This window comes from Nicotiana sylvestris, chromosome 9 (genome assembly GCF_000393655.2).
Source record: "Nicotiana sylvestris chromosome 9, ASM39365v2, whole genome shotgun sequence".
Taxonomy (NCBI): Eukaryota; Viridiplantae; Streptophyta; class Magnoliopsida; order Solanales; family Solanaceae; genus Nicotiana; species Nicotiana sylvestris.
Genome location: NC_091065.1, coordinates 46674325 through 46697513, shown reverse-complemented (window position 1 = coordinate 46697513; position 23189 = coordinate 46674325). Strand labels below are relative to the sequence as shown.

General features: G+C 39.0%; 1 protein-coding gene across 5 annotated transcripts in view; it reads left to right on the top strand.

The window, feature by feature from the left end:
• Nucleotides 1–23189, top strand: part of LOC104240097 (uncharacterized) — a 46508-nt gene that overhangs the window by 8159 nt on the left and 15160 nt on the right. For 3 of the 5 annotated variants that reach the window (XM_009794877.2, XM_009794876.2, XM_009794878.2), the window contains 10 exons: nt 32–94; nt 212–292; nt 393–487; nt 585–735; nt 13730–13816; nt 14280–14399; nt 14472–14600; nt 14720–14817; nt 15103–15226; nt 16191–16298. In XM_009794877.2, coding sequence (XP_009793179.1) covers nt 32–94; nt 212–292; nt 393–487; nt 585–735; nt 13730–13816; nt 14280–14399; nt 14472–14600; nt 14720–14817; nt 15103–15226; nt 16191–16298 — 1056 coding nt within the window. Of the gene's footprint in view, nt 1–31; nt 132–211; nt 293–392; nt 488–584; nt 736–13729; nt 13817–14279; nt 14400–14471; nt 14601–14719; nt 14818–15102; nt 15227–16190; nt 16299–23189 lie in introns of all 5 variants that reach the window. The other 2 variants (XM_070156976.1, XM_009794879.2) reach the window with 1 other exon arrangement.

Here is a 23189-nt window from a genome sequence, read left to right as displayed (position 1 = left end):
GTAAACAAAATTATCTTCTTCTGTCCGACAGAAAACTGATATTTCACATGGCCAGCAGTTACGCTGCTTCCTTAGCTCAGATGACTTGGATGAGGTATTTGTTCCTGAACCTTGTATGGCTGAACTTTGAGGTACTTTCTTAGGATAGCTGGTTATTAATATCTTTCTCCTTGATGTAAGTAATTATTTACTTATGCGTTGAATCGAGCAGCTGGAGAAATTCATACAAGATCTAGCGTCTAAACATATTATTCCTCATATGGAGCAAAAAATCCGTCTTCTCAATCAGCAGGTACCCCCTACCCCCCCCCCTCCCCCCAATTTTTGGAAGTTGATGGTAACATGTCTGTTTGCTTCTGTAGTTTTTTGTGACTTACAGTGCTAAATTGCAGGTTTCTGCAACAAGAAAAGGTTTTAGAAACCAAATAAAGAACTTGTGGTGGAGAAAGGGGAAAGAAGATACACCAGAAAACCCAGCTGGTCCAATGTAAGTTTGCAGGCTCATCCTTTGTCTAGTTTGTTACATGGTTCTGTTTTCATTTTTCTCTTTCATGACTAATCAAAGTTTGTGGTTGCCTTTCAAGGTATACTTTCAGCTCTATTGAATCGCAAATAAGAGTTTTGGGTGATTACGCCTTCATGTTACATGATTATGAGCTTGCGTTGTCTAACTATCGTCTACTTTCTACCGACTACAAGCTCGACAAAGCATGGAAACACTATGCTGGTGTTCAGGTAGTTCTTGAGATTATGTATTGAGCTTCTATTTACTAGGCAGCAATGTACTTGTTGTAAGCTACTTTTCTGGATAATACATGGCTCTGGTACGATGCCCTTCATTTAATGAAATATGTGTCTTTTCTTGACTTGGTTTCCAAGGTGCAGTTGCTGGTCCATACTATTAGATGAGCAAAATAACTAGTGTCCAGTGAAACCTCGGTCCTTTTGTGTATTTTTGCCTGATTATGAATTCTCTTGTAAGTTCTTATGTCTATTTGGCCTAAGGAGTTATTCAATTGGCACATTCTTGAATCACAGATACATGTCTTTGAAAATATGAAGCATTATGTCTTTATTGCACGTTTTCACTAAATGCATTGGAATTGAGAAAATAGCTAAGTTGCTCGGACTCAGGTGCGGGTGTCCGATACGGGTGTGAGTCTCCTGGATCCTTCATGATCTAAATTTTAAGATTCCGGAGGTATGGATAGGGTGCGGGAATTCGGCTAAAAATAATTCAAATATCTGAAAGTAGAGTTATAAAAATATGCCTAAACTATGAGACATTATAAGGAAACTTACTTGGGTGCTTGTAGAGTGCAGGAAAAGGACTACAAGTTCAATAACCATAAAGAATGAAGAGCATTAACATTTGAACTAAGCTAATAAGAAAACGGAGAAGCATTTTCTGATTGGAACTTGTAGCCCTTCTACGTTTCCAAAGGAGAATCCTAGAAGGAGATAAAAGGAAAGGACTGGCATAGAAATTTCTATATACAAGATATTCCATTTTCTTCCATTTCACCCTATCTTTTATTTTGATTTCAGTAATTATTGTATCTGTCCCGAGTTCCACCATCAATTTTGGTGAAAGTACCCAAAGTCAATTGATCATATCCACTACGGATCCCACACCCACACTCACGTTGTGTTTACACGGGTGCGGCACCAAAAGTTAAGAGCCCGAGCAACTTAGGAAAATAGTAAGTGCTAGCTGATGAGCTCATACAACAACAACAACAACAACAACAACCCAGTATAATCCCACTTAGTGGGGTCTGGGGAGGGTTGTGTGTACGCAGACCTTACCCCTACCCTAGGGTAGAGAGACTGTTTCCAAATAGACCCCCGGCATCCTTCCCTCCAAGAACTTCCCACCTTGCTCTTGGGGAGACTCGAACTCACAACCTCTCGATTGGAAGTGGGGGTTGCTTACCATATGAGCTCATATGGGCAGTATATGTGCCTTCATTTAATCCTTTAGGTGCGTCAGGCAGCACTTTGTTTTTCATTTTATTTAAAATGATCTATGCTAGTTGTATCTCCAGTTGTTAATGTATTAGCTGTTTCATTAGAAGAAATGCTGGGTGCTAAGTATTGGCAAAATGTGCCTCACAAATTATTAATGGTCTTCTTCTTTCACTGCCTTACTTTGAGATTTATGAATATTACTTGGAAAGAAATGTAACTTCTGTTTCATTTAAAAAATCATTTTCACTATGTTAAAATTAATAGATCTTCTGAGTTCTATTTTACATCCATAGCTCAATCATAAAAAATGATTTGATCATAATTTCTTAAACAGTTTCTTAAAAACAAAATAATGGATGTTGATGTAAATTAGCTTCCCTCCTCTATATTCCACATTTTTGCATGGGTGACTAATTTCTTATCTTCCACCATTGCATATATAGCTTTTAAAGATCCACCCATGTAGACTTGATTCTGCTCAGGACTTGTAGTTTCTTTGGATGCTCTAAGTAGTGTTTTCCTTCTAACGAAAATCATTGTCACAATTTACTTCTAAGTTCTATGCCCTGTAAAATAAAGAACACTTGCTTTCTTATTACTCTTGTACAGGCTGAACATTAAATTCCATTTGGGTCTAGGTCTTTTACATTGTTTGGCTAATTCTGTTATGAATTGCTTGGATTTTGTTAGTACTTTATTAAAAGATGAATAAAAATATGAACTACTGTCCACCGCCTTTGCTGGATTAATGGTTTGAGCTTCAGATTGTTTGTTCTTAACTATTGAAACTGTAATAGTCTATCTTAACTATTGAAACTGTACTGGAGCATAATCTAACTCCAGTGCTGGCCCAAACCAACCTTTTATTATGATTACTATGCTAAACAGTTAGATGATTAAGATTGTCTGTTATTCTTTTCTTACTGGCGTATTCTTGATGTTTTCCTGTGGGGCTATGATTATTCATAGTGCCCCTAAGTTTGAGAATATGTTAATGATAATTTGTTCACATAACTGGTTACTGTTTGCTTCGAAATTTCCTTATTTGTTTGTTTATGACTGAATGGGCTAAAGAAAACGGAGGAAAATAGTTTCCTCTTTGGCTGACACTTGAATAGTTAAATTTGGTCTCACAACAGTGATGTTATGTCTTTATCCTATGTAATTCCTTTTCAAATCCGACAAGTGAAATAAGATACTTCCCCTCGAGATTTGTGGAACTAATCATGCCTTTATGCCTATCGTCGTAGAAGCTGGTCCTAGGAAAGATTATGGGTCTCGGGATAGGGAGGATCCGACAGAAGTACGAAATTCGCATGGGAGGTGACACCAACCACACTCCTGGCTAGGCGCACTTTCGTCGATCCATCGCAAAGGTTCACGACGTATTCGATCGAGTTTGGAAGCAGTGTTATGAATAGCGCTCGCCTCAGGGCTAATAGCGTGAGGCGAGGCGAGGCAGTATCGCTACAGGGCAACTGTTGCATTGCGTTTCAAAATAGCGGTCGCTTCAGGGTGTGTTGCGTGAGGCGACACTGTAGCGAGTAGCGACTGTAGCGTCGCTATTTTTAAAAAAACAAAAAGAAAAGGGGCAAAACTTAAAATAACAGGTCGCGATTAGGGCTTGAGTTCAGAGCTTCTTCAACTTCGAACAAAAAACAACAAGAAAAGGTTGGAACTGCGATTAGGGCTCGAACGAAACAACTTCTTCAACTTCTTCATCTCAAATCTTGAGGTTTCTTCCAAGTGCCATCTTCTTCTTCATCAAGCTTCTGCCATTGAAAGACTAGGTATGAGCTCTGAGTTTCCTTATTTTCTTCTTCTTTCTTCTTTCTCCTTCTTCCTTTTTTTCTTCCTCTGTTTTTTGACGAAAAGAGTAGAAACAGAGGTATGTTTTTGTGCTCTAATTTTCGAGCAAAATACAGAGGTTCTTCACTTCATCTTTCTTCTTCTCAATTTTTTTTGGCTCTGTTTTGGCAAAATATAAAGGCTGCTTTGAGGCCCTTTTTTCAGAAACAGAGGCTGCTTTGAGGCCCTTTTTTCAGAAACAGAGGGTGCTTTGAGGCCCTTTTTTTGGCTCTATTTGCCTTTTTTTCAATTATTAACTTATAGTCTTACATAGTAGAATTATAGTCTTATATATGTATATAATATTTTATGTTTTTGTATAAATTGTCGCTTCACATAAAAAAGGCGAGCGCTTCGCTGCGCGCCTCTCGCCTCAGTGAAGCGGGCCTTCGTCGCTAATTGTCGCCGCACGCTATCCAAAACACTGTTTGGAAGAAAAGAAAGGGGTAGCACATTATCCATGTGCAAATTGAGATGCGGTCCCGCAGAATTCGGGACCTAACAGATGTTCGGTTCGTCACATGAACTGAACGGTAATAGTCTATTACCCCTCTCACCTCGTTCGAGCTGAATTACATCCACCCTCTCACGACCGAAGGCTCCGCAACATGTTAGAGAGCTTTTAGATCCTTTGGGTAGATTTTGGAGAAATCTCCTTGATAATTTACTCACATCTATATTCCAACCTTGAGATTAACTTACCTCATATATGAATGTTTGGTACTTAAACCGTGGTACCCAACCCATCCTTAATATGGGCTCAAAAGCATTTAATAATCTTTGAATAATGCACATTTCTTTTTTACTTTTTATTTTTAGCAATGAAATGTTTTAGTATTGTTAATTGTCCCACGTCAGTGGGTATTAGGATCCTTGGTCTCTTATATGGTCTTGGGAAATCCTCACCTCATGAGCTAGTTTTTAGGGTTAAATTAGGCTCAAGGTCTATTTCTTTAACATGGTGTTAGAGTAGGACACATCCCAATTCTCGTTTTCCAATGTTGGGCCCCATATTAAATTGTCCACGCTCTAGATGTCTAGCCCTGAGTGTGAGGGGTCTGTGATTGTGAAGAGTCCCACATCTGTGCTTTAAGGGATGAGTGGTTACCTTAATATGGCTTGGGCAATCCTCACCTCATGAGCTAGCTTTTGGGGTTGAGTTAAATCCAAACTCCATTTCTTTAACATGGTATTAGAGCCAGGTCCACCCAATTCTTATTTCACTCGATGTTGGGGTCCCATATTATCTTGTCCACGTTCCAGTTTCCTGGTTTGGGCATGCAACGGGTGTTAATTGTCCCACATCGTTGGATATTAGGGTCCTTGGTCTCCTTATATGGTCTTGGACAATCCTCATCTCATGAGCTAGCTTTTGGGGTTGAGTTAGGCTCGAGGTTCATTTTTTTAACAAGTATTTCTCCTTATGTGTATCTTCTATTACTATCCTCAGATTACCATTTTAGAATAAAATACTATAATGCACCTTACCTCTCCTTTTAAAATAATGAAAAGATAACATATTTACTCCGAACATATTTACTTCAGAAGTTCTTAGTAAATTTCTAACTTCATGTCCTGTGGCATTAATAAATGTGTTTTCTTATAAGGCTTTAAAACACTGCTTTCACAATCATTGGTGAAAGAAATTTGCGAGGAAATAGACCTTTACTCATTATGAGTTTGACGTGTGGGATTTGGATTAGAAAACATTTTGGTTTTGGTTTTGGTTGGTTTTGTTTTAATTTTGATCCTTGGGAACAACATGTGTTTGGATTTGGTTGACAGAATTTGTTTGAGAGTAGGGGCATCAAAGCTTGCCCAACCTAGTAAAGGGGCTTGGGGATAGAGGGTTTTCTGGGGGAGAGAAAGTTTCCAGGTTGGATTTTTTTAGATCAAATAGTACTAGTTGGGTAGATAGAGGTGGTGAAATATAACCTTTGCATCGATCTTCTTTAGTAGGGCGGGTCGCTTGAGTGTCAAAACCAAGCGGTGGTTGTTTTTCCTTGGCTTATCGAACCAGTGTATGCCCATTCCTCCTTTGATGACTCCCAGTAGAGAAAGCCTAAATGGTGGAAGAATTGGTTTCCAAAAATAGCCTTTCACTGTTTTTGGTTTTCCAGAACTGTGTTTGCTTTAGAAAACAAAAATGTTGTTCGAATAACAAATTTACCCTTCGTTTGTGCTCATAAAACAAGTCTGCTTACCTTATGATGCAAGCCAGATATCGTTGCCATAGGGTTGTCTTTTTTTTTTGGGGGATAAATAGAAATTTGTTGCGATGTCATATTTGGTGCGGTGAAAGTGATTGGGCTAATAAACTTAGCTATTTGCCATTTACTTGTTATTTTACATGCAATCGTTCATGAATGTAGTTGCATATCCAATTTATTTTGGGATAAAGCTTACTTATTGGATAATGTGAAGGTTATCAAACATTTTGATAGAACTGGAGTGTTACATACATTGTACTAGAGCTAGAGTATGTTATTGGTGGGAGAACTTGAAATATCTTGGCATTTTGATGTGTTTTAAGATCGATCCAAATACTGTATTTTCCATCATATAGTCTTCCTAGGAGGGGAGATCCAATAGACACGAGAAGCAATTTAACTTATTGTTGACTCCTTTCTTTTGTTTTGATGCATATTGAATGAACTAGCTTTTTGACACGTGCAATGCACAAGTATGTCCCGTTATTTAATATACAATTTTTTGTAAAAAGAGTATTAATATTATAATTAAAACAATACTTTGAGTAAATAATTATACTTGAAAGAATAAATTATAAGTTTGCCCTGGCGATGGACGTACTGACATGCCACATCCATCCAAGGGGAGGTGCCGTGGTGTATGTTATTTGAAGATGATATTGTATTGATTGACGAGACGCGAGACAGTGTGAACGCGAGGTTAGAGGTGTGGAGGTAGACCCTGAAGTCTAAAGGTTTCAAGTTGAGCAGGACCAAGACAGAATACTTGGAGTGTAAGTTCAGTGGTGAGACTTGGGGAGGGGAAGGGGAGGTGAGGCTGGACTCGCAAGTCATCCCTAAGAGAGGAAGTTTTAAGTACCTTGGGTCTATTATACAGGGGGATGGGAGATCGATGAAGATGTCACACATCGTATTGGGACGGGATGTATGAAATGGAGACTCGCTCCCGGTTTTTGGGTGACAAGAAGGTGCTACCAAAACCTAAAGGTAAGTTCTACAGAGTGGTGGCCAGGTCGACTATGTTGTATGGGGCTGAGTCTTGGCCTATCAAGGTCGCCCATGTCCAGAAAATGTAGGTAGCAGAGATGAGGATGTTGAGATGGATGTGCGGACACACCAGGTTAGATAGGATTAGGAATGAGGTTATTTGCGACAAGGTGAGTGTGGCTCCTATTTAGGACAAGATGCGGGAAGCGAGGCTTAAGTGGTTTGGACATGTGAGGATGAGGAGCACAGACGCCCCGGTGAAGAGGTGTGAGAGGTTGACATTGGAGGGCCTACTGAGAGGTAGAGGTAGGTCGAAGAAGAAGTGAGGAAAGGTGATTAGGCAAGGCATGGCGCAACTTCAGTTGTTCGAGGACATGGCCCTTGAAAGGAAGCTGTGGAGGTCGAGGATTAGGGTAGTAGGGTAGGTTGTCTAGATTGTTCATACTGGTAGTATTAGTACATGCTCGCGCACTTTGTTGGTAGTAGGTTTCTATGACTACCCGTCGTTTTCTTTCTTTTTGGTCATCTTATTATCTTGTTGTTTTTATGCTGCTTTTACATGGCTTTTTGGTGTTGTCCCTTCTTGTCTATCTGTTCATTAATGTGGTGCTTATGCTTTCCTGAGCCGAGGGTCTATTGGAAACATCCTCTCCATCTTCACGAGGTAAAGGTAAGGTCTGTGTAAACACTGCCCTCCCTAGACCCTACGGTGTGAGATAATTCATAATACTGGGTATGTGGTTGTTGTTGTTGTAATGAATTGTGGGATAATACTGGGTATGTTGTTGTAATAAATTATAAGTTTGTAAGAATGATCAATATGGATCGTCGTATCTTGACTTGTTTGTTCAAGGTCAAGATGACTGGATATCGTTTAGACCTACGAAAATGAACAATCAAAGTTAAATATGGGGAGAAAAGACGTTTCTTTAGTAGTATCGTTTTCTACTTCGGTCACCATCATAGTTTGCAGCTGTACATAATCAATTGAGTAGGTATCATTTTTTTTTAACAAGATAACATGTATATTATTAACTATGAAAGCAGTCCTTAGCCCAAAGACTGTGCTAAGAGGAACCTGAGTTACAGGACCCCAAAAAGAACAAAAAGTTAGTCCTGTGCTAGTTTCAAAGATCCCAAGATGTCAGCTACTGAATCTACATCTTCTACTAGTGCTTCTTTGCACCAAAACTGAAACAAAAATTTACAACTCATACTGATCTTTTGTTCAGAGTTGACTATACCTTCAAAGCATCTTAAGTTCCTCTCGTTCCAAATTATCCACCAAATACATGGAGGATCATGTTCCACCAAGTCTTGTTCCTCTGTAAGTTGACTGGATCATTTCAACATGCTAGCATATCTGCAGTTGTCCTGGGCATTGCCCAGATTAATCCGTTCAAACTCATAAATAGCTGCCACAACTTGCTGGTTACTCTGCAATGTAGAAACAAGTGACTGTTTGTTTCCATCTCTCTCCCGCACATAAAGCATCTAGAGCATAACTGTATTCCTCTTTTCACCAAACTATCGTGTGTTAAGACAGTCTCCTTAACCACTAGCGATCAAAAACATGCCACTTTGAAAGGGATGTTCACCTTCAAAATGTTCTTCCAATGCCAAGGCCCAGTATGATGTAATCCAGACTTGTTTGGCACCCTATAAGCGGACTTCACCTAGAAAACTTCGCTGCCGTTTCTTTCCCACACTAGACTGTCCTCTTGTTCTGTAGTGCCTTTGAAACTTTCCAAAAGATTTAAAAGTTCAATTACTCTAGCAACTTCCCAGTCATTTAGAAGTCTTCTGAAGGTAAAATTTTTGCCGTGCTTGGGGCTGTTGCACTAAGTTGAACTAATGTAGAAAACTGTCTTTGAGAGGACCATTTCCAATCCAGTCATCATTCCAAAAAAAAAGGCCTTGACACCATTACCAACTTTTATGCTGACATTGCTTTTCAAAGCTAGCCATAAAGATCTTATATATTTCCAAACACTTGCCCCATAACTGGTAGAAATTTTTCTTGTACACCAGAGACCCTCTGCCCCATACTTCTCCTTAATTACCTGTCTCCAAAGAGCTTTTGCCTCCACTAGAAATCTCCATAGCCATTTCATTAGTAAACCTTTGTTGTGATGTATCAAATTTCTGATCCCCAATCCTCCATCCTTCTTGCTGTTTGTCAAGGTCTTCCAGTTCTCTAAATGAAAACCCCTCTTCTCCTTATTTCCTGCCAAATAAACTTTCTCCTCAATTTATCAAGTCTTTTTTCTATATTCACTGGCAAAGGAAATAAAGTCATTATTGGGGACTTTATAAATAAAGTCTTTTTTCTAAGTAGGAAGAGAATCTAAAACATTATTCACCAAGGTGACCCTTCCTCCTAATGATAGATTGTTATTTTTCTACTTCGAAAGCTTCTTTTCACACCTCTCCAGCACTCCACTCCAAATTTATTTTTTCCTCCTAAAGGTAAACCCAGGTAAGCGGTTGGTAACACCCCCACCTCACAACCTAAAACTCCAGCAAGTCTCTGAATGTTGGGGACTTCATTCACCGAGTAAATCTGTGACTTTCTCCAATTTACATGCAAGCCTGAAATTGCTTCAAAGATGGATAGAATCATCCTCAAGAGTCTGATTTGTTCCTCATCAGCATCACAAAAAATTAGAGAATCATCATCATATAACAAATGAGTGGTTTCCAGATTGCTGCTAACGTTGTTTAAAACCTTAAAACCTTTTACGATCCCTCCTGGTTAGCCTTCATGATCAAACCGTTCAGACCTTCCATTGCAATGATGAATAGGAAACGTGACAAAGGGTCACCTTGCCTTAATCCTCTTTCTGATGAAAAAATCCCTCTAGAGATCCATTTACTAGAATAGAGAACCTAACTGTGATCCATTTAATATGGTCATAAGCCTTTTCAATCTCTAGTTTACACAAAATCCCAGGAATCTTGCCTTTGATTCTCGAATCAACACACTCATTAGCAATCAAAGCAGCATCCATAATCTGTCTACCTTTGATACCTTTGATAAACGCTATTTGTTGAGAATCTACCAGCTTGTGAATCACCATCTTCAGTCTCTCTGTCAGTACCTTTGAGATGACGACTTATAGATCTGTAATCCATCAATTCCTCAGCTCCAACTTTTTTAGTGATTAATGCTACATAAGTAGCATTGAAACTTTTTCCAAAATATTCTTGAGAATGAAAATTTTGAAAAGTTTTAACCAAATATGTTTTTACCACATACCAACAATGAATGAAGAAACCCATGGTATACCCATCTGTGCTTTGTCTGGTGCGCAAGCCTTGAGACCCTCTAAGATTTCATTTTCATCAAATTCTCTTTGTAGCCATAATTCCTCTTCTTCATTAATTTTTGCGCAATCCTGGCATGCAAAATCAGGCCTCCAACCTTCCGGCTCAGTGTACGGCTGCTGGTAGAAATCCAGAATCTCCCTCTTAATCACATTCATATCACCAACTAAAGTCTCGTTAATAATTAGCTTATCAATAATATTGAACCTCTTGTTAGCATTAGCCACACTCTGAAGAAATTTGGTATTTCTATCTCCCTGCTTTAACTATTGAACTCTAGATTTTTGCCTCCAAGATAACTCCTCGTTTTTAGCAATCTGTTCCAGTTCCATATGCAAACCGGCCTTCTGTAATAATCATCTTTGTCAAGGTCCCTGATTTCTTGTGCTAAATCGAGTTCCAGGATCTTGTTCAAGCAATTTTTTTTCATAACCTCCAGATTGCCCCCTTGTGCTATGTTCCACTCTCTCAATTTGCCTTTAAGCAATCTGAGTTTCCTTGCAAGTGTTAAGTCGGGTCTGCCCTGAATATTGAAGGAGGACCACCAAATTGCTATTTTGTCTTTGAATCCCTCTGTCCCTAACCATCAATTTTCAAACTTGAAACAGGACTTATTGCTTTCCCAGTCACCACATTGTAGAGATAAAGGAGTATGATCAGAGGCAACCTTAGGAAGAACAGATTGCTTGATATTTTAGAAACAGTCATCCTGCTCAAAACAGCAACAACAACAAACTCAGTGCAACCGCAAGTGGGGTTTGGGGAAGATAATGTATACGCAGACCTTAGCCCTACCTTAGGAAGATAGAGAGGCTGTTTCTGGTAGACCTCCAGCTCAAGAAAGTAGAAACAGTCAAAATAAAGCAACAAATAAGTGCAACAACAAGGTAATAGGGTAGCGGAAGCGAATGACACAACATGTAATATAACGAACCAGGAATAAAAAGATACAAAAATTGTATTAGTACTACTGGTAAGCCTAGGAGAGAAACCCTAATTCTCGACCTCTACACCTTCTATTGAGGGTAATGTTCTCGGTGAGCTGAAACAATGACATGTTCATCCCAGTACTTATTTGGCCTACCCCTGCCCTTCCTCAGACCCGCCATGGTCAACCTCTCACACCTTCTAACCGGAGTAGCTATGTCTCGTCTCTTCACATGCTTGAACCATCTCAGCCTCAATTCCCGCAGCTTGTCCTCCGCAAGGGCTACTCCCATCATGTCCCTAATAACTTCGTTCCTAATCGTGTCTTTCCTGGTGTACCCACACATCCATCTCAGCATCCTCATTTCAACTACTTTTATCTTCCCACTCAAAAGAGAACAAAAATTTGTCAATCCTTGAGGAAGTACGTGAATTTTCTCTCTTGCTCCAAGTTTTGATTCCCCCTAGAAGTGGGGGATCATAGAGTTCTAAGTCCTCAATGAACTTAGTGAAATCCCTCATAGCTCTTGTTACCCTATAACAATCCCTCCTCTCCTCCATGAATCTTGTTACATTAAAGTCCCCACAAATAACCCATGGACCTTCACAGGCTCCTCTGGATGCAAGCTAGTTCCCACCAAACATTCCTTCTCTCGATTCTGCAATGAGACCCATATACCCCAGTCTTATGCCATCAAAATTTTTGCACCACAGAATCAAACTTGCAAGTAATCGTGTAGCCTACATTAATCACTTTCCCTCTCCATACCCTACTATCCCACATCACTAGAATTCCTCCCCTATTCCCACTGGCCTCCAAACACCCAAATTTAACCCATCTATTTGACCATAGTTGTTTCACAAATCCCTGTACATCCCCTTCCAGCTTGGATTCTTGTAAACAATATACATATATCCGCCTTCCACTTCTCAGTTAGCAATTTAACAACTCTTCTTTAATCCCTACGATTCAATCCCCTAACATTCTGTGAAATAATATTAACCTTCATTGATAACTGCTGCATCGGATTTCCCCCTGTTCTTCGAGCTAGACTCTGGAAAATTCATGTGAAAGACCAAATTTTGAACTTCCAGACTACCTTCCTCTTTGGAGTCATGCTTGTCTTCAACATAGTGTCCTCTCTCCTTTTCTTCTCACTTGTTTTTTCTTTTTCACTTGTTTAAGTTCATTTTTTGTTTTACCATTATGTGTTGTATATATGTCGTTAATATTGTGTTGAACATAAACCTCAATTCAACAAAAGTATTGTTCGAACGACAATAGTTCTTCTAATATATGAAATATTCAACTTGACTGTTTCCTTATTTTAGATACTTCAAAAACACACTTTAAATGTGAATATGTGCAATGTCGACTGGCAAATGTTTCACGTCTTAAAGTTTCTGCTTTGTCTTTAAGAAACCATAGCTTCCTTTTTTTACCACGACGGACATATAAAGAAATGTTGTTGAATAAAAATAATATTTTATTGAAGCTGTACAGAAATTCGATTAACATATATTTTATAGAAGCTGTACAAAGATAAGAGATTGGCTTACTGAGTGAATTGGCAACATGAAATTTCTTTGTGGAAGCACAATGATGAAAAGCGATGAAGCATTGATCGAAAAAAGCGTGTAGAAGAAAGAAGCCATGTTTGTCTTCCTTGTGAATAAATTGATATTGCCAAAGCTTGTCGCCTAATTAAGTAATGCTGCTGTTGGTTTTGAAAGAGTGGCAACTCTTCTGCATGCATTATTTTGTTTTCCCTTTTCCAAGAGTTAGTTTCTTTTTTTAAGTAGGGTAGTTTTAGACTTAAGAAGGGCATTAAAGTAATTTAACTCTTTTAATTTAGGGATTCATACTTTTAATGTAATATAGATACAGATATGCATACATCTATAATCAACTGGAATAATAGGAAGGACATGCATGATAGATTTCTGTTTAATTCTTTGTTTGGTTTTATAACCTTTCCATTGTGTTCTCACCTACAACCATGTTTTTAGAGGTAAGAAGCACAAATAAAAGCAACAAGGCCCATGGGGCTTGAAGCGAAAAGCAAGAAACGAAGCGCACAAATTACAGAAAATTTTAAAAATACCAAAAATGTACGGATAGAGTATTATAATGATCAAATTGCAAAGAAAATAGATAATTTTAACATCCACTTTACGAGAATGCTGATATTAATCCAATTCCTCAAAGTTGAGATTCAAAGAATCAACTCTTCTTGTTAGGATCACCTTGGTGTCCTTGTTTTAAGCGTACACTTTTTAAAAGCGCTTGGCTTCGCCCATGAAGCAGTAACCTCTCCCTTTGCATTACTTTAAAGGATGATGCGAGGGCTTTCAATAACAATGCCTAAAACAGATATCAAATCGAATTTTGTGATTACAAGCTTTTCTTGATGCATCTTGCCCTTAACGTTTTTCTACTCATTCTTTTCATATTGCAGGAAATGATGGGACTGACCTACTTCATGTTGGATCAGTCGAGAAAGGATGGTGAATATTGCATGGAGAATGCATTTACCACATATTTAGTATGTACGCATCCCTCTTCTGTGTCAGTTATATCAACTATACTCTGGTCTGTCACTTTTACTTCAGTTGTCTTTTTAGTTTCTTCACCAGCGACCACTGAAAAAAAGAAAAAAGGAAGAGAATGTATTTAACGATTTTTAATATTTCTGGGTATAAAAGTAATTTTTTGAAAATCAAGGAAAAGATGGTAGTATTCACTGCCACTAATTGTTTAGAAACCTATTTTTCATAAGGTCTGCGTGTTAGGCTCTTTAAGTGACGTAACAACTTCTGACAAAAGTAAGTTTTATTGGACTCTTTGTAGTTTATTTAGGTAATGATATTTTGGATTAAGTGTTTTTCTATTATTGTTGCTGCTTCTTTTGTACTTTTTGGCTTATTATTGGCCTTATATGATTGGTATAATATGATCTAAGGTTTTGTATGGTTTTGGTAGATCGATGACACATAATTTCTTTGCAGAAAATCGGATCATCGGGTCAGAGAAATGCTACACGTTGTGGTCTATGGTGGGTAGAGATGTTGAAGGGCAGAGATCAGTATAAGGAGGCTGCCAGTGTATACTTCCGTATCTCTGGTGAGGTAATGCCCAATTTTTGACATTTTGGTGGATGACAATCTTTATTTCCTGTTCTGAAGAGGTTTATTCTTTAGGAACCCCTCCATTCAGCAGTAATGCTCGAGCAAGCATCCTATTGTTACTTGTTTTCCACTCCCCCCATGTTGCGCAAGTACGGGTTTCATCTTGTTCTTTCTGGGGACCTGTATAAAAAATGTGATCAGGTAATTGTTCTCACCCAATCATGCATATAGCTGCTTAAAATGCTGTGATCTTCTTGTTACCATTTTCAAAAAGTTGCTGTGATCTAGAGTATAACTAGTTCTTCTGTCTCCATTATCAGATAAAACATGCAATTCGAACATACAAAGGCGCCCTTTCTGTTTTTGAAGGAACTACATGGAGGCACATTAGAGACCATGTTCATTTCCACATAGGGAAGTAAGTTATTAACAACCTCCTTATTTTTGCAAAATCGTACTTGGATTGTAATAGTCCTGTCTACAGATAAACTGCTCAGAAAAGCAGTTGAAACCATTGTCCCCACGGCTACTTGTTGATGTCCTTCTTCCTCTAACTCTCTAATTGCCTTTGGTTATGGCATATCCTTGTACTAATCTAGCAAAAGATCTCCTCCCTCCACTGTTACTTGTTACAATCATTAAAGATAGTTAAATAACATTAGGGAAATAGGGGGCAATGTAATAAGGTGGTCATTTTATTCAGGTGGTATGGTTTCTTGGGGATCTTTGATGTTGCTGTTAAAAATATGTTGGAGGTTCTAGCTTGTGGTCATCAATCTAAGACGACACAGGAGTTATTCCTAAAGGATTTCTTTCAGATAATTCAGGTAAGCACTAGTTTTGCGTCCTGATATTCTCCTGTTTCTTACAGCCTCTGTCTTACCGATGAACTCCCCACCTGGTTGGTTCCTGGAAAGTTTGTCAACTTCAAAACAATGTTGTTAGTGCATTTGTTGATAAATATTATTCTATACAGTCAAACTGGTTATATATCACAGAATCATTAGGTCACCAGTTAAAAGGTCATGGAGTTCTGGATTTACAGGTGTACTGGTTGCTTACTTTCCTTGCGGAGATTAAATTGCCGTGTACTGACTCTAATCTTTTGAACAATCAGGACTTAGAAACAGAATTCAGATGAAATTTATATTTAACATCCAATGGAAGTTAGATGCTAGTGACTTTATATAGTAATTCACAAACCGGGAGGAAAAAAAATTCTTTGATTGCAGGATGTGATGCTTCTAGATTTAAACTGAGCAGTTTAATTTAGCCCACTGTTGGCTTTAAAAAAATGGTAATTGCTAAAGATTGCCGAAGATAATTTGGTGTGCTAGTATTTATTAGCTTCAGCATTGCCCGAGACAATTTTCTTGACTTATGTTTTTAATTATCTAGATAAGTATCCACAATGTTGAGTTTTTCTTTCTCAGTTGGGATATGTATCTTAATAATCTGATCATATTATTTAGATAAGTACACTGAGAAAAAAATTTGACATGTGGAATAGTTCTCTTAATATAAATTCATAGCTCTATTTTGATTTTGACTTCAGTTAATCTTGGTTTGTAACAGCCATTTCTGTTTAATTTGAATTATTTATGGATTAGTCGACAAATGTGTGAAACATGCACTGAGTTTAACATATGTTCTGTTTTTTCTCTCATCTAGTTTTGTTGAGATTGGTTTTTTCCTCTCATCTAGTTGTGTTGCCAATTTTTAGTCATTATCATTCTTGATCCGAAAGCTAAGTTGTCCTTGTTTATTCTTTTATTTTGTAATATTCTGAAGCAAACAGGCAGAACATATGAGGTTCCAAAGCTTCAGTTACCGGTAATCAACATCCCTTCAATCAAAGTGGTTTACGAGGATCATCGTACCTATGCATCCCAAGCAGCTGTAAGCTAATTAGAACTTTCTCTATCTTCTAGTTTTTCTCTTTGTTTGTCGTTTCCTTTTCTTTCCGTTCTTTTGTTTTGTGGAATTTGTTAAATGCCCAAGGCCTTTTGACTTGTTACTCTGTTCTGGAATCCATGCCCAAGGCCTTTTGACTTGTTCCTTCATCAGGTTTAAATTATAGTTGGTGAGTGATGTAAATTTTTGCCGCTACTTAATCATGCTTGCCTAGCCTTCCCATTCAATGGTGTCTTTCATTACTGTTGCCTTTTGTCTGCCCTTGATTATGTGTTTACCCTTAGTTTCCGGCCATTGATCCACTGTGTTCTTCCTCATATTCTTGCATTCATGTTACTGTCAGAGAATACAACAATAACAACAACAAACAACAACAAACCCAGTGGGATCGCACAAGTGGGGTCTTGGGGAGGGTAATGTGTCCGCAGACCTTACCCCTACCCTGGGAAGGTAGAGAGGCTGTTTTCGAAAGACCCTCGGCTCGAGAGGAAGGATAGAAACAAGCAAATATCAACAAGGCCAGGAAAATGATACCAACAATGGATGAACCGGACAAAATAGAAAGAAGAAAGCAATAGCAATAACAATAGCAACAAGTAGTAACAATGAAGGTACTAGAAAACCGAAGCAGAAGATAGTACAAAGACAACTCTAATACTAGCATTCTAAGAACAACGACAAGGTACTAGTAGACTAACTCTAATAAACCTGGAATGGACCAAAGAAACACATTAAGTCCTAATACCCTTCTACCGTAATCCTCGACCTCCATACCCTCCTATCAAGGGACATGTCTCCGGTAAGCTGAAGTCACGCCATGTCCTGCCTGATCACCTCTTTCCAATACTTCTTAGGCCGCCCTCTACCTCTTCTCATACCCGCCAGAGCCAACCGTTCACACCTCCTCACTGGGGCATCTAAGCTTCTCCTTTTCACTTGCCCGAACCATCTAAGCCTCACTTCTTGCATCCTAACCTCTATTGGGGCCTCGTCCACCTTCTTCCAAATTTTCTCATTCCTAATCCTATCCAACCTAGTGTGCCCGTACATCTATCACAACATCTTCATCTCAGCTACGTTCATCTTCTGGATATGGGAGTTCTTTGACTGGTCAGACCCCATAACATAGTCGGTCTAACCACCGCCTTGTAGAACTGACCTTTAAGTTTTGGTGGCACATTCTCATCACACAGGACGTCAGATGCTAACCTCCATTTCATTCACCCCGCCCCTATACGGTGTGTGATATCCTTGTCAATCTCACCGTTCCCTTGGATAATTGACCCAAGATATAGTCAAACCTCTCTATGACAACATCCTTATATAATGACCATTCACTATAAAAGCCAAGTTTTCCTCAGAATCAATTTTTTAAGTTATATTTTACCTCTCTATAACAGGTTTTTACCTTTATAGCAAAAACCATGTTTATAGCAGAGTGCTCTTTGTAAAACTACCCCTCTATAACAGCCATATCGAATCTTTAAGGTTATTAATAATAATTCTAAAAATATGCAAACAATCTTTTTCATTGCACAAAGTTTCTATTTTGCATAAGACATAAGGTTTGAAGATTTGCACATGATATCTTTTCCATTGGACAAATGCCAAAAAATATTTACGTCGAAGATTTGACTTTTAAGCTCTTAGATTGTCTTCAAGTGAAAGCTATTGGATACCTTTTTGCTGAAAATTTAGACACGAATCTTCGCCAATTCAAGCGTTATATCGCTAGTAAGAGAATGAAATCTACGAAACAAGCCACAATTACAAAGTTCTTCCATTAATCTTGAAAGAATTTATTTTTCTAAGTAGCTTTAAACGTGTGCCTTAGAGTTTAAATCTTTATCATTTAGTTATGAATTTATTAATAATATGTTAGCCTTCTTCAATATTTAACTAGTGAAATACGCATATCTTTTGAGATTTTAAATTTGAATAATTTTCTTATTTTTTATATGTAATATTAGAAAATAATAATAATTGATATTTGGATAATTTTTTATCTATAACGGCCAAAAAATATTTAAACGTCAAATGCTGTTATAGGTGTATACAAAAAATATCTGAACAAACGAGGCTGTTATAAAGAGGTTGACTGTACTTGAAACTACCTCTCTTGGGGATGACTTGCGAGTCAAGCATCACGTCTATTTCCTCTCCCCTCGTCACGCTGCTGAACTTGCACTCTAAGTATTCTGTCTTCGTCATGCTCAACTCGAAACCTTTAGACTCTAAGGTCTGTCTCCAAACCTCCAACTTATCGTTGACACCGCCTCACGTGTCATCAATCAGTACTATATCCTCAGCGAATAATATACACCATGGCACCTCCCTTTGAATATGACGCGTTAGTGCATCCATCGCCAAGGCAAATAAGAACGGGCAGAATGCAGATCCTTGATGTAACCCTAGCCCAACCGAAAAATGTTTCGAGTCTCCTCCCATTGTCCTCACCCGAGTCTTAGCTCCATATACATGTCCTTAATCACTCTAACGTACTTTACAAGAACACTTTTAGCCTCCAAGCATCTCCAAACGACCTCCTGAGGGACCTTGTCATACGCTTTCTCTAGGTCAATAAACACCATATGCAAATACCTTTTTCCTATCCTTGTACTGTTCCACCAACCTCCTAACAAGATGGATGGCTTCTGTAGTCGAACATCCTGGCATGAAGCCAAACTGATTCTCGGAAATAGACACAGTCCTCCTAACCCTCGCTTCCACCACCCTCTCCCAAACTTTCATAGTATGGTTGAGCAACTTGATACCCCTATAGTTGTTACAATTTTGGATTACCTTTGTTCTTGTACAACGGGATCATCGTACTCCACCTCCACTCTTCGGACATCTTTTTTGTCCTAAAAATAACGTTAAATAGCCTAGTCAGCCACTCCAAGACAACCCTACCTGCATACCTCCAGAATTCAACCGGAATCTCATATGGCCCGGTCGTTCTGCCCTTGCTCATCTTACGCACAACCCCACGACCTCCTCCAAACTAAAGCGCCTACAATACCTAAAGTCACAATGACTCTTGGAGTGCTCCAAATCGCCCAACACAATGTTCCTATCCCCCTCTTCATTCAAGAGTTCATGGAAGTCTGCCACCTTCGCTTGATTTATGCCTCTTCCATTAAAACTCTTCCTTCCTCGTCTTTGATGCACCTCACTTGATCCAAATCACGAGCCTTCCTTTCTCTCACCTTGGCCAGCCGAAACATTTTTTGTCTGTGCCTTTGTCCCTCAGCTCTTCATACAAATGAGCAAATGCCGCAGTCTTAACCTCTGTGACCGCTAGCTTCGCCTCCTTTTTTGCCTTCTTATATTCTTCTTTGTTGGTCCTCTTCTCCTCGTCGTTCGTGCTATCTACAAGCTTCAAATGTGCCGTTTTATTAGCTTCTACTTTCCTTTGGACCTCCTCATTCCACCACCAGTCCCCTTTGTGGCCGCCGGCGTAACCCTTCGAGACCCCTAACACCTCTCTCGCAGCCTCCCTAATGCAGTTAGCCGTCCACGTCCACATACCACTCATGTCCCCACTACTCCTCCAAGCCCCTACAACCAGCATCTTCTCCTGCAACTCCTGAGCCTTGTCCTTAGTCAAGTCAAGACTCACCACTTGATCTTCAAACGACCCCACCCAACCCTCTTTTTCCTCATCATCACGATGTCCAAGTCCATCACCAAAATCCTATGTTGGGTCGCGAGGTTCTCACTCGGGATAACCTTACAGTCAGTGTACAGACCTTTATCACACCTCCTAAGAAGGAGGTAATCGATTTGGGGTCTTGGCTGCCGTACTCTGGAAGGTAACCAAGCGCTCATCCCTTTTCTGAAAGCTCGAGTTCTCTATCACTAAATCAAACGCCTTCTACTGGTAGAGAATACACTGAAAACATTTTTGCAAGTCTGGGCTAACGTTGCAGAGTCTCGTTAATGTAATAAACTGTAACATTTTAATCTTGAAATCCTTTACCTAATTCTATATCTGCCCAGAGTTCATTAATTGTTTCTTCTGATGGTCACGGTTACTGTCCTGCTTTTTGTCACAAATCCTTTCTCCAAAAATTGTGCGCATGAATGATTTCATGTTTTAACTTGATTAGTTGGCAAACTTGTGATTTGTCTTTGTATTCGACTTGCCTGTAACGCTCTATAGTAGATTTGTTGCCGATATGTATCAACTAATGTTCTTTTCCACTTTTTCAATTTTTTTTTGACAATGTAACATGTATTAGTATAATAATCAATAATCAATCTTCAGCACAAAGCTTGTGCTGGAAGCCAAAAGATAAGTTTACAAAAACCTACAAGGCTCATTATTACAATCTTTGCACTTCTTACAAGGAGTCTAGGACTTGTAAAATTGACTCTAAATTCATTACTGTACTCTGCTTTACACCAAAAACAAAAAAGAAGAATACAATTCATCTTAATTTTCTGAGTAGAGCTAATTGTATCCTCAAAGCATCTTGAATTCCTCTCTTTTCATACTGTCCACCAAATAGTTGCCGGGACAATTTTCCATCTGTCTTTGTTTGAAGTAGTACACTTCCCCCCTACATTCCAGCATGACAAGAGTTCAGATGTTCTTCGTGGCATTGACCACCTAATACCCCTGAGGTTGATGAATAAATCCCACAACTGACTAGTTACTCTACAATGTAGAAACAGATGGCTGATTGTCTCTATCTCTTGACCACATAAGTAGCACCTCGAGCAAATTGGTATTCCCCTTCTCCTCAAATTGTCATGTGTTAAAACAGCTTCTCTAATTATAACCAAGAAAAACACGCCACTTTATATGGTATCTTAACCCTCCAAATGTGTTTCCAAGGCCATAAATTGACTTGTCCTCCATCCTGGTTTAGGTACTTATAGGCTGAACTGACTGTGTACTTCCCGCTGCTATTTTGATTCCAGCCAAGTGTATCTTCTCCCTTCTGCAGTCCTTTGCATAGCTCCAGAGTGTTAAAGAAAACTGTAATTCTAGGCAACTCCCAATCATATAAAGATCTTCTGAATGTGAGATTCCATGCCTGTGCCCTCCAAAGTTCATATACTGTAGCTCTATGTTGTTGATTCAGAGCATAAATGTCTGGAAAAAGATTCTTAAGACAACCAATTCTCAACCAGTTGTCTTCCCAAAAAATAGTTTTCCTGCCATCCCTTGCATTGAATTTCAGCTTGTTAGCAAAATTTGGTCACAGGTTCCTTCTAGTTCTCCACAAGCTGGTACCATAAGCATTGTTCACCTGTTTAGTCATCCAAAATCCTTCCTTTTCCATATTTAGCCTTTATCAACTTGCCCCACAAAGCTTGTTCCTCCCTGGTAAACCTCCAAAGGCACTTCATCAAAAGACTTTTATTCTGCATTCTCAAGTTCCTGACCCCTAGACCTCCCTTCTTTTTGCTGAAGGTCAAAGTTTTCCATTTAACTAAATGAAAACCCTTCTCTTTATTTTCATGCCAGGGGAAATTTCTTCTTCAGGTGTCCCGCCTTTTCTCTATATTTGCAGGTATAGGAAATAAGGACAACATATATGTAGGGAGAGCATCTAGCACAGAGTTAATGAGAACCAATTTACCACCCATAGAAATGTAATTTGATTTCCATCTTGCTAACTTTTTCTCACATCTTTCTGGGACTCCATTCCAGATATCATTGGATTTGCTCTTTGCTCCCAAAGGCATCCCCAAATACGTGGTTGGAATAGTACCAATTTCACCTCCCAAAATCTTTGCCAGCAGCGGAATTTTAGGCACTTCATTAACTGGAACTTTTTTACTTTTTCTCCAATTAATATGAAGCCCATAAATAGCTTCAAAAAGTATAAGAAACTCTTAAATACTTTACTTGGTTCTCATCTGCATCACAGAAAATGAGGTTATCATTTGCATATTGAAGATGAGCAACCTCCAACTTGTCAGTTTGGATCTATGCCACATTGAAGCCCCTAGTCCATCTATTGCCCTGTGCAGTTTTTACCATATTGTAGTTTTTACAAAATTCCTTTGTGCGAGGCTCTTTTTGCTTTTGCAAGTAGAATTGAAGTTCATCAATATTCCTGCTACTGGTTTGAGTGTTAGAAAATGTAGAAAAAATATTAAAACTATCAAGGCCTTCTTCATCATCCACAGTAGCAGAAGTGCTACATTGCATAGCGGGATTAACATTGCCAGAAGCACGAGCAGCATTATCACATTCATTTGCATAATAATTATATAGTTGTTGTAAATATTCATTTAGCTTGTTCATAGAAACATATAAATTTGGGGTTTCAGTTTCTCCAATCTCCAATCTCCATATAAGTATATAAAGTACAAAAAAAAATATCCAACGGATATGTGATGAAAAATCTGATTTTCCAACGGATAGTGGGCCCCACTCTGCAGGAAAGTACAATTTTTTTTTTCTGACAGTTAACCGGTCCGGGCCGGTCCGGGTTAACCGGTTCGGGCACTGTTCATGCCAACCGGGTTACCCGGGCCCGGTTAACCGCTTGCCCAAACGAACCCCTCCGTCCCCGGCCTAACCCCCCTACCCAGCCCACCCGGCCCCCATGAACCGGGCCGGTCCGGTTCCGGTCCAACCCGGCCCGTTAGCCACCTTTAGTTTGTACTATCTTCTGCATGTCCTTGCTGCCTCCCACCCCATCAGTTTGTAGACCCTCACCATCAATATTAGTCATGGCATCTTCATATTTATCACCATCTTCTTGGTTCATCAGTTGTTCTCTCTCCTGCAGGAGAGACAAAGAATTTTCTCTTTCTTTGTTTTTTTTCTCTTCTGAAACTTGAGCAACATTAACTGGATAAAACAGTTTGCTTCAATCTCCGCGACTAATGGGTCCACTTTATTCCAATTGG